We start from the raw sequence: 13,083 nt of genomic DNA on the forward strand, positions 1-13,083 counted from the left end.
AAATATTTTTGTTATCCAATTAATAAGATAACAATCTAAGTAGATGGAATTCTTCCTTCAATTTCTAAAGATACATAATTACTTTAATTGTTTGCCACAACAAATAATAATTTTACAGTCACTGAGTCATTGAAATAAAATTGATATAGATCATTCCAATTAGAAAGAAACTGCATTTTTATAGCAAAATAAAGAAATTAAGATACTAAGTTTAATTTCTATTACTAAATTGGTTTATCGTTTCTTATCTTTTGTGAATATGCTTCAGTTTTGAAACAGTTGATTTATTTAGAAGGCAGGGGACTGATCTCTTGTTCATAGTCTAATTATATTTGCGAGTCTTTTTAAGCAATAATGTGAAATAAAATATGCTTCAGTTTTGAAGCAGTTGATTTATTTAGAAGCCAAGGGACTGATCCCCAGTCCAGTGGAATTATTTTTACTTGTTATTTTTTTCAATTAGTTAGTTCTTTAGTTATAGTTATTCATTTCCATGTAGGTATGCGTGTTTGTCTTGTTGGTTGTCCTAATAAATAAAATTATTCCTTTTTTTCTCAAAATGCCAGAATAGTTTCTCAATAACATCACACCTGTTCAATCACCATTTTTTTGTTTACTTACCCACTGGTGTATGATTCGTACAGTTTCTTGGCGGCCATGCCAACTGTCACCAGTAGGGCCAGTTTGCTAGCAACGAACGCCTTCAGCGTCAGGGCGGTGACTATGGCAAGTGCGAAAATGACTACTGCAGCAGACTTCATGCCGAAGAGCAGGGGAATTACAGCCATTAGGACTTTTTTCCGTTGCCGCCTCCCTGGAAAGAGAAAGGGATTGGTTGAGAAGGTGTGTTTTTGGTTAAGCAATAATAAGACTTATGACGTAAAAAAGTAAGCGGACAACACTATAGTTGGACAACACTGAAATATCCCAGATATGACATTTATAGGAGACTAATATCAATACTGCGTTATTAGTTCTATTTTTTGCCACTAAAGTGTCCCCATATTTATGACATTTAGAGGGTACAAATATCAATACTGGGTTTTTTAAATCCGATTTTGGTTACTTGACGTTTCAGAATCGGTAGATGTCAGGAATAACGACATAATTATAACTGTCATTCTTTCCTTCGGCAATGACATTCTACAGGACGAAACACACTTATCAGCCTGAAAATGGATCGTAATCGAATTAACTCCAGGCAGTCAGTAGTTTTTTGTATGAAACTGCAACGCACTTATTCGCACCGTAACGTAACGTAAACGCCTCGCGGTTGTTGTTAACGTAAACAACTCACAAAAGGTGATACGGTATTGATCCCTTTCCGAGTTCATAAACGTGATACGTCCTTTAATCTCCCCACATACAAGCCATGTCGCACTATACTTTCATTCCAAACACCTCACTTTCAGTTACTGATAGTGTCTGGTCCATGAACTTTTTTAAGATGTCATTTTTTGTAAGTACCTATCAAAGATTTCAAATTGCAATAGAATCCTACATACTGCTACAGAGAAACAGTCTACACCATGTCGATATCACTTGGAATGGGTCTAGACAAAGCAATAAAGGAGAATTAAATTCTTCACTGCAAAACGAGTGTTAGGATATCGTAGTGCGAGGCATTTGTCGATGGTTTTATCGATTAAAATAAGCGGGTCATTCTTACTAAGTGATTCTAATGTACATGATTTATAGCAGCAATGCAAGTAAAACTCAAGTAAAGGCTTACTTAGTCTTGGAAAAAAGTTGTGCAGCATTTGCAGAAAGAAAAACGAGTACTTTAAAATAAACTAAACGACTATCATTAATTTTGTAGTACAGTAAAAAAAAAAACAACTCTAGCGGGATAATTAACTGTGCTATGTGTTTCTATCTATCGCATGTAAAATGGAAAGGTATATCCAAAAATACTGAAGTAATTGTAGTGTAGCAGCGGAGCTAAACAACACAGAAAATGTTTCTGAACTCTACAGTTCTACACAATAAACATAAATTACTCAATTATAGATTTTGTCTTTAAAATAAATCAATCTTTTACACGACAAAATGTTGTTTATACTCATATACAATGAAGTCAATGCACTCGAATTAATTAACATTTTTAAAGTTTTAATACAAGAAGTATACATCTAGTTTTGGTCTTTAAAATAAATTTATTTTTACACAACAAGCTGTTACGTTCAGTTCATATTCTTAGACGATAAAGGTAATGTTCTCCAATTAATAATTTTAAAGTTATAATTACTATAATACTTAATGTTATTAAGAAAAATAAAATTTTATTACCAGTAAACCGCACTCAAGCGTCACAAAACATTTATTAATAGTTTTGTAAATTAACATTGTATCACTGGTAAAATTGAGATTTTAAATTTATCGATACTAAAAAAATTTAATAGCTTATGAATTCCTGCACTAGAGTTAGTCGGAAAATGGGAACAGGGTGTAACGCGGAAATGTTCAGAATTCAAAAATTAATGAAACGGATTTTTTAAAAATTCATTTATAAATTGGTGAAAAAATCACGTTTGAGATTATTTTATGTCAGTTAAATATGATAGAAACATAAATAAATTATCATCATCATTTCAGCCACATGACGTCCACGCTGATTTTAAGCGATCCCCCAATGATTTCCATATCGCGCAGTTAGTCGAGGTCTTCCGTCCACTTTTTGAAGAAATGTATAATGTGCGCTTGAATACTTTTAAACACATTTATTTTGCCATTTTGTGGACTTTCATGAAAAATATTCGATTTTATCAGTTTTTTTCTAAAAATAAATTTTCTCTGAAAATCTTATCAGAGAAGAAAAGTACTTGAAGAGCAAGATCAATCTAAACTAAGTCTTATTTCTATGTACCAAATAGACTAAAATGCTTTCTAGATAATAAAACAAGGGCGAACATCTGTATCCTTCGAACATTGATGAATCTAGATGACATTGAATAACCAACAATGTCACTGGAAAAGCAACTCTAGCTTTTAGTAACAAGCTTTATATTTCTTTGAGAATAATATTGAAAATGTTGCTTCAATAGATATTTTTGGAATTAATAAAAATGATAGTATCTACTTGTATCGATATTGTACGAAGCGGTGTAATATTTTACCATAGAAACCATTTATCTTACTTACTATTTGTGAAAAATAGTCACTGTAAATGATAGATGTGTTTTGAGAGAATTGTTACACTAGATTACACGATACATTACTGTTCGTTCGTTTCAGCCAAAAGACGTCCACTGCTGGACAAAGGCCTCCCCCAAGGATTTCCACAAAGACCACGGAAGAAGACCCTGGGCTCTTTCCGCGACATTTATCAGATCGTCGGTCCACCTAGTGGAGGCCTGTCCACGCTACGTCTTTCGGCTCGTGGTCGCCACTGAAGAACTTTCCTGCCCCAACGGCCGTCAGCTCTACGAGCTATGAGCCCCGCCCACTGCCACTTGCTTTTAGCGATTCTGAGGGCTATGTCAGTCACTTTGGTTCTCTTACGGATCTCCTCATTTCTGATACGATCACGCAGGGAAACTCCGAGCAAAGCACGCTTCATCGCCCTTTGGGTGACCTTGAGCCTTCTTATGAGACCCATAGTAGGTTACTGTAATCTAGTGTAATAATTCTGTAACACACCTATCATTAAACTTAATTTATAATATGGGTCAGATTTTATTTGAATAGACCGGTACTCTAAAGTTTTTATACGTGATAACAGATATCAGACCATAGCATAACGTTACTCTCACATTATACGAAATACCTTTACGTGACTCAAATTTTAATGTCACACACGTCCTGTGAAAACCACAATGTAATCATAAAACTCATTAATTTTCTACAAATAGGCTTTTTGAAGCTTTTACGCATCCCATTACGTTGAGACCTACCACAGCTGTGGCTATACTAAATGTATGGAAACTGGAAACATTGAATTTTCAGATAGATCCAGTTTATTCTGTAACCTATTATTGATATCGATTGAAAGTTCTCGTGAAGCACTTTCAGGATCAATAATCAGTTTTTCGATAATTATCTTGTATAGTTTAGAAATAATCGAGTGAGATCACTTTCTTATCGTTTTCACCCTGTATGATGTGGGCTACGTTCAGTTTGATCTGCCTCAGAACGCTTCAAATATGACAAAGGTGTCCTTTGTCATATTTGAAGCCTAAATTGACTAAAAGTCTTGAATAAAAATTGAATAAAAGTCTAAATTGACCCTAAAACGAATCAAACTTTAGACCAAGAGCTCCACACCTCACCACTACGCCTTCGAATTCCATTCACAACAAAACCGTTCTTTGTTCCTACATACCGCAACGCAACGGAAAAGCGCACTACAAAAACTACACTATATTGAACCTTATTTCCTTCGAATAACGTATCAATTGAAGCGTGAAGCTTGATAAGTTGTATTATTAGTGCTGGCTGGTCAGTTAATAGTGTCAACGGATACCGGCTCAAAAGAAAGCATTTGCAATTAGTAGTTGCATCCGCATTACTTAAATCTCAACGAGTAAGACATTCCAATAGACATTTTTAAGCAAAATAGTATTATGGTAATAAACAACTAGGTAGATGGATGAAGAAAAACAACAAGGGGGACAGACGAAGAAGGCAGCAGGAAGGCCCAGGATGCAAGCCGCTACCAACTGGTCAATCTGGAAGACATTGGAGGAGACATTATGTCCTGTGGCTGCAATGATGATGATGATGATGAATAAAACAATTGGTTCCTTGTGCGAATCTTGTTAAAGACTCTGTTAAAGTTCTGTTTTGCACGAGTACTGAGTTTATTCACAAAATATTATAATAAGCAAACATCAGACCATCACATAATATTGCATTGTCATCCGACTTACACATGCATGCAAAATTTTAGCTCAATAGGAAACCGGGAAGTGGGTCAATTTTAAGTTGCAAGATTTGACGACAGACACCAGACATGTGAAAGTACAAACACCCTTTCGTGCCGCTCCCATACCTCAAGCAGTTCTGCAAATAACATAAGGCATACAAATGTACGTTAACCTATAAAATATATGATTTACGATTCACTTTTCCAAACTCAGTAACAATTAGTAGGAATAACATATGTGATTTATCAATAAAGTACTAGGTATGTTTGATGACAGTTTGAAACTAGACCAAAATGTAGAAGTTTCCCTCACTAAATCCTGCACTAAAAATAAAGTGGGCGGACTCGGGTAGTTATTTACAGCGGCACTTAATAAAAATGCTGGGAATATCCGATACTTCAGGAATATTCAGGTCTTACGCTGAAAAAAACCGGCCAAGTGCGAGTCGGGCTCGCACACCGAGGGTTCCGCCGTACAAACGTAGCGGTTTACAATTTATGACGTATTAAATCAAATTACTTACTTGATTCCGTTGCGAGTAGTGGCGAATTTCAAAATATGCGGTATGATTATTTTTTATTTATTTATTTTTCCTATATTTGCATTATAGGTAGGTACCTACCTCAGTGTTTTGAATTTTTGCGTTGATTTAGAATTTCTCACAGTTTAGAGGCAATTAGATTTAAGAAGTGTTTGATATGAATTTCAACTTTAATATCTACGCGTTCATGTGAAAAAGGGTAGTTTATAATTATTAAAAAATATTTTATGTCATGTAAGCAAAAATAATATTTTAAATTTTATATAACTTCAAATTTATCATTTTCGCAATTTTTCCTTTATCTGTACTATATAACGTTGCTTCGTGCCGAATTTCAAGATTCTGAGTTCACAGGAAGTACCTTGTAGGTTTTGATTCCCTAGCGTGTGACGGAAATTCGTCTAAGGTGTCGGTATAAACTGCTGTATCTTTTGATCGCGTTAACTTAGAAGTTTGATTTTTTTACTTCTTAAAGGGACAATAGATCTAGGTATTTGGTATAAATTTCAATTTGATACCTTTATTCGTTCGTGAGAAATAAGGTAGTAAGTTTCATTTTATTAAAATATTTTTATTATATTATATAACTAAAAAAATGAAATTTTCGCAATTTTTCCTATATTTGCATTATATGACAATGCTTTATGCCAAATTTCAAGATTCTGAGTTTACGGGAAGTATCCTGTAGGTTTTGATTCCTTTGCGAGTGTCGAAAATTTGTTGAAAATATCGACATAATCGGCTGTATCTTTTGATTGGCTTGGCTTAGAAGTTTGATATTTTCACAGCTTAAAGGGACAATAGACCTGAGTATTTCATGTGAATTTCAGCTTGATACGTTCACGCGTTCTTGAGATAAAGGGTCTTGACAGACGGACGGACGGACAACAAAGTGATCCTATAAGGGTTCCGTTTTTTCCTTATGAGGTACGGAACCCTAAAAAGCTCACTAGAAAAAGTTATCTTAAAAAGTTATCTACTTAGAGAACTCACAGACGAGCGACATTAATCGACAACTACTTGCGATAGTGGTATGGGACTATTCGCACCTCTCGTTCCCACCGCTACAACTCCTGTGTAGCCAGGATCTACAGCTTGACCGCCAATAAAAACTCTTCCAGTGAAGGTCAAGTTTGTTGCGATTGTGGTAGGCAACGGTCAGTGACTGTCGGCGACAGTCCTTGACTCACGCCTTTCACTGTCATGGCATTGACACTCTCTGACTATAGGTAGTGACTACCCATCTTCAAGAATCGCGATACATTGGCGACTGTCGGCCACCATCGGCAGTATTCGCGACGCCTCGGCAACGGTCGTCTAATTTGAATATCTGTCGTTGGCGATTAATATGTTCCGATTATTGCTACTATTTGAGCTAGCGCTTTGAATATGCTTTTAGTGTTAAATGTTAATTTCCCTTTTGGAAACTAGATGGCACGGTTCTTACTTAGCTCACGATACCCAAATATTTTTTTTCGGCTTATAAGTACTTCAGTCTGATTTTTTAATAAACTATCTATGCTCTGGAACTGGCGTTTTGTTCTTTGCCTAACTCGGCATACCCTCGGACAACCATATTATAATTATGACATTTACAGGAGGCCGCTGCTATCAATCCTGGGTTGTTAGTTTTTGATTTTTGCCACTTGAATTTCAAAATCGTTAGACTATACATATTATCGGCAATTGCCGAAAGTCGCTGTCATAAATCGCAAGCAGTCGCCGATATAATCGCTCGTCTGTGAGCTCCCTAAATCAAGATCGGAATTTATAAAAATCTTTTTATGACATCCGAAATTATTTTTATACGAATAGTTGAGCACTTCAATAAGTATCAATAAATAATATCTACAAAAAGTCAATTTTTCAGAAGGCGAAAAAACGTTTCATTACGTTTTTCTATTATTTTATTGATTAATTGTTTTTACATGTATTATAAGTGGGTTGCGAAGGTATGATATTCAATGTTTTGATGAAATATTGCAGCATGTGCATAACCCTATTTTGATCACGATATACAGGCTGTCCCAGAATGGGTGAATCAAACTGCTAGGGGAGGTAGCTCTACTAATGTAATATCCCAAAAAAAAATGAAAAAAAAAAATCCGAACTCAATTTTTTTTTTTCATATTTTTTGTACTTACAAATAAACTCCAAACGCAGCAATTATAGCCAGATACTTAGGCAAAGCTGATTTATTTTCACATTTAAAAAAAAATGTTTCCTTATGCGCTTTATTTTTTTTTCATATTTTTAGGGATAGTACATTAGTAGAGCTACCTCCCCTAGCAGTTTGATTCACCCATTCTGGGACACCCTGTATGCAATGAAACATAAATCGCCAAAATGTCAGTTATTATTAATCCAAAAGCTCATTGACGTTTGTCCAAGGGCTGGAAGATGTAGTGTGGGCAGCCCTCCTACTAGGTGGACCGAAGAATCTGGATACGGGCAGTGCAGGACCGGTTGTTATGGAAAGCCTTGGGGGAGGCCTTTGCCCAGCAGTGAATGTCATTTGGCTGAAACGATGACGACGACGACCCACCGTTTGTTGCATTCAAAAAGTCCAGAATGGCTAATTTTGATTTCTTTATTCAAGCTTTCATGTTGTCGTAAAGTGTACCTAATTCCAATGTAACACAATGTCAATTACTGAAATACCTGACCAAGTGGTCAGTCTAATTGGTCTGCCTTGATGTGGCTGCGGTGAGTAGCTCCTGACTGGTCTGTAATTAAGTCCAATTTACTGTGGCACACATGAGTACTAATTTCACGTGATCGAAGTCAAGGTTTAAGAGCATTTTCTTCAATTAAAATAATACTAACATCACATCAAAGGGAAATTATGTTATTTTTGTAGAGTTGGGCTGAAAACATGTTCAGAATTTGCCTTCCACGTGAATTTTGAATCGTAATTAATCGTAATTATTCTATCTATATCTATAAAAGCGAAAGGTCACTGATTGACTGACTCACTCGCTCATCACGAAATCTCAGAAACTACAAGTGCTACAAGTCTGCATGGGGTTCCCTTTAGAACGGTGGTGCTCACTAAGACGGGATTTTGTAAAATTCAACTCCAAAGGGGGTAAAACGGGATCCACGCGTACGATCGCGAGCGGCCGCTAGTACAGTAGATAAAAATTATGTATCCTACTCGTATACCAAAACTTATTACCCATTATAAAGTTTATTGTTTATGCATGAAAATAAAAACAAACAGGCAGGCAGTAAGAGTTAATTGCTTTGGCAATAATTATAAAAAAATATTACATGCCCGAGACCCATTGTGTTTAAAAAATCGGTTCGCAATGCTTTTTTATTTTGGTTCATATTTAGAGGTAGGTACTCGATTATTTTTCAGTTATTTTTTTAATCCAAAACAAGTCAGGTATTTGACCCCAATCACACCTGGTGTTAAGTGGGATACAGTTTAGGATGGTACATATCTGCCCTGTAAGTGCCTATTCACTCTCGCCTTGATAAGACCCCGACATAGTCTTCGGGAAAGACAGCAGCAGGCAGCGAATGCAAATTCCAGTCCCTAGCTGTTCGCATTATAAAACAGTCATCGAAACGCTTAGTGCGAGCTGGTGATTGCATGATAATAGAATCAAATCAATATCACGCTACAATTTTCAACCCTCTATTACCCGCACGCTACTGCAATATCATTAAGAAAACAATATCTTCCAGCCTAATTACCTGAGCTAACATTTTTCATAGAATTTCATACAGATAGCGAGCTCGTAAAACATAAACAATTTAATTGCGGCTTTATTAATCATTTAGCGAAACAATTCTAAGAAAAATCGTGTAAGAATGTGTTTTATATGGATATTTTATTGCTTCGAAACTTGTCGTACAATTAGTAAGTTTTTTTCTATATTATGTCCTATACGTTCCAGTTAAACACGCAATGGTTAACTACACTCGGTGTCCAATAAATCGCACTTCCCGCGACAAGCACTTTCAAACGTATGCATCGTTTGAAAGTTACTATTGGTAACATTTGAAAGCCTAGTTCTAAACTTCGTTTAATTAAAGGAAAGGTTTTTACCCAAAAAATATGTATATGAAAGATCCAGTGTCTCTTCTTAAAGTGGCAGGTAGTTACGCTTGAGCCAACTTTTATCGTTATAAAACTCTTAAATTGGGATTGATTGCTATCCATTGGTTAAAGATGACACGTGAGATCATTATTTGGTTTTATAACCACAAAAATTGATCTAATGGTCCGACATTGGCTTTTTTCAAGTCACATTTATGGCGCCTTTATTTATAAATAAAATAAATGTGTTTTTCTTTAAGTTTACTTATTGGGCTTTCAAATAACACCAATATTGGTGGAGCACCATGATAGTGTCAAAAGAAAATCTTTAAAGTTATTGTCGCGGGAGAAGCGATTTCTTTGTAGCCGAGTGTATTACTGTTTGATAGATATTTATGTCGATAATTCAAAGTGTAAAAAGCATCATAAACGATAGTAGTCGTTGATATTATCTTTTATTTATGTATGGACATAAATTAAAAGTGAAAAAATATGTAATATTTAAGTTGTACATAATTTTTCACTTTTAAGTGTGAACGTAAATAACTTATGTTTGAATTTCAACAACTACAAATGATTTATGTACCTAATAAATCACTACCTTAATTAATATACTAATGATAATGGTACGTTACATATGTATAAGACTTAAAATTATCTTTAGGTGAAAAACAAAATCGTGTAAGTGAAAAGACAGTGTTCTCTGTGATAGCGTTTGAAATTGCATAAATGGAAGCATTGATATATAAATATTATACAGCTGATCAAAGCTATTCGTTATTTTAGTGGATAAATATACAAAACCGATTAAATTCGGCCTGATCGTCACTTACCATCAGGTGAGATACAGGCCAAGAGCTTCCTCGTTGTGGATAAAAAACAAAATACCATCCTTTTTTACATCGGCAAAATGCTTCGGTCATGCCCGCTGACTGGGATGACCAGGCTCACCCCCAAACCCTCCTCTAGTATAAAAGTATTTTAGAAAGATTCTACTAGTCGTTCGTCGTCGTTTCAGCCAAATGATGTCCACTGCTAGACAAATAAGGCCTCCCCTAAGGATTTCCATGACAACCGGTCCTGCGCCGCCCGCATTCAGGCACCTCCCGCGACCTTTACCAGATCGTCGGTCTACCTAGTGGGAGCCCTTTCGCCACTCGAGAACTTTTTCACCCCAGTGGCCATTAGCTCTACGAGCAATGAAGGGAAGTCGAACCTTAATTTCGAACTCCTCCTATGTTCTTCTGATAAATTTCGTTGCGGGTCCAATGACAGTTTAACTTTCCCCCGGGACAAACTTGACCTTCATTGGTTGGGTTTTTATGGCGGTCAAGCTGTAAATCCTGGCTACACAGAAGTTGCAGTGGTTGAAACGAGAGGTGGGAATAGTCCCGTTGCTCTACGAGCTATGTGCCTCACCCACTGTCACTTGCGTTTAACCATTCTGCGAGCTATGTCGGTCACTTAGGTTTACCTGCGGATCTCCTCATTTCTGATTCGATCACGCAGGGAAATTATTAATTACCTACTTTTCTGTAAGATGACAATATTTTAGGAAGATAATTCTACTTACTTAGGCCTAACTTTTGTCGATGCGGCCCTTTGTCTTCTTCCTTTTCTTCCTCGACTTTGCTTGACGATTTCTTCGGATTCTGATCCGAAACATCTGGAAATAGACAATTTATTTCTATATTTACACATCTTTATACACTTTACAACTAAGATACATGGATTACCAGACACCTTACAGAGTTCTTTGATTTGTGTAAAGTTATTTTTAATTTTTCTTGCAAAACTAGGTGGGTTAATTTGTGAAATCTAAATCTACGTTAAATGTGCGTAATTTAAATTCAATATTTTCATATTATGTTTCCACCACTATGTGGCTAGAATCTACAGCGAAACCGCTGATACAATCCAACCAATTATAACTAAGTTAGATAAACTTTGCATGAAAAGTTAGTTACAGAGTCAAGTTCGGCAAAAATAATAATACAAATTTGTTGAGTCTACGAGTTTTGAGTAAAAATTTAGTTACCTACTTAATAAGCTTGAGGGATTAAAAGAAATTTTCCTTCCTAATTTGTCACATCATCAACTGTAGAAGGACGTCCCTCTCTAATTAACTCAGGACAAAAGGGAGGATTTAGTCCTAGTAGTTAATTAAAAGTAACATTGTGCAAAATTATATTTTTTTATTCAGGTCAAAGCTAAGTTGTTACATTTATATTTAAACTATAATACAGTTAACATACTCGTAAAATTCAAAACTGACGAGTTTGACAAATGAGTACTTTTAACATACTCAAATATTAAATTTTATTAAGGTTGGCTAGCTGTAATTTCAAGTAAAACACTGCTTCTATTCAAACACAAGATTATTATTCAACTAATACAATCCTACAATTCTAGCCATGTATTTTACATACTAAAATTATATCTCAGGACATAAAAGGGATGAAGACCCAACTTGGCTGTGGGAGGGCGATATCACACATCCCAGATACTATTCAGTAATAAAATTAATTCTCTGTAGGGTACTGAATATCTTGTAGGTACGACTTGGCACATAACTAGAAGATTTTAGTACAGAAACTGGGAGCCCGTTAGTATAAAACGCTAGAACCCACGTTTGTTTGTTTAAAATTGAAGCTAGTAAAAACTATTTTTTTGTTAGCACACTTTTACACAAAGACCGGTCCTGCGGCGCCGCCCGCATCCAGGCACCTCCCGCGACCTTCACTAAATCGTCGGTCCAACTAGTGGGAGGCCTGCTCATACTACGTCTTCCGGCTCGTGACCTCCCCCAATGATTTCCTCCACACCCGGTTTGTAGCGGCCTGCAGCCAGCTCCTTCGTGCTACGTTATTGAGCTCGTTGGCTCACCTTATGGGTTGACGTTTCACGCTGCGTATTCTGGTACCTGACCTCACCGGAACCTTGCTGCCCCAGAACACAGCTAGTTGTAATATTAAAAATCTTTCTACTAAAGTTTATACATTTTTCAACGTAAGGTGGACCGACGACATCTTAAAGGTAGCACGAAAGCGCTGGACGCAGGCCGCTACCAACCGGGTAACATGGAAAGCATTGGGGGAGGCCTATGTTCAGCAGTGGACGTCCTATGGCTGAGATGATGATGATGATAATTATACGTTTTTAAACCTATTCTACATGGCTTCACGATAAAAAGCTACTGTATGTACATTATTATTTATTCTTTCTTTATCAGGCTATCAAGCTTTGAGCGTTACTTCTTTGTAGTCAAACACAATTACATAAATGATATGTACGCCCGTTACAGTATAATTTTGTTCTGAGAGATCAAAGCAATTTGTTTGAAGTAGCGTACCTATTTAAGCATTTTTGTTGTTCAACATCAGTTCACTCCCTGTTTTATAAACAGTAAAGAGTCGTAAATAATATTCTGACAAAATGTAATGAACAAAATAATATGACTTCTATACCCGGAGTCATATTATTATTTTGTTTAGTTATCAGTTATACAGGGTGGAATTTTATCAAGCCACCTGGTGAAAAGGTTCACTCCTTAATGAGTATAGTGTAGATAGAAAGTTTTACTCAAGGAAAACATTCCTTTATTTTTGAAAAGAATTACAAGTGCA

At 36.0% G+C, this 13,083-nt stretch overlaps 1 protein-coding gene across 4 annotated transcripts in view; it reads right to left on the reverse strand.

The window, feature by feature from the left end:
- LOC135083875 (uncharacterized) overlaps positions 1 to 13,083 on the reverse strand; it is a 32,418-nt gene that overhangs the window by 5,626 nt on the left and 13,709 nt on the right. For 3 of the 4 annotated variants that reach the window (XM_063978622.1, XM_063978621.1, XM_063978619.1), the window contains exons 2-3: positions 11,031 to 11,123; positions 622 to 814 (exon numbers count right to left, since the gene is read on the reverse strand). In XM_063978622.1, the coding sequence (XP_063834692.1) occupies positions 622 to 814; positions 11,031 to 11,123 (286 nt within the window). The remainder of the gene's footprint in view (positions 1 to 621; positions 815 to 11,030; positions 11,124 to 13,083) is intronic. The other variant, XM_063978620.1, reaches the window with a different exon arrangement.

This window comes from Ostrinia nubilalis, chromosome 24 (genome assembly GCF_963855985.1).
Source record: "Ostrinia nubilalis chromosome 24, ilOstNubi1.1, whole genome shotgun sequence".
Taxonomy (NCBI): Eukaryota; Metazoa; Arthropoda; class Insecta; order Lepidoptera; family Crambidae; genus Ostrinia; species Ostrinia nubilalis.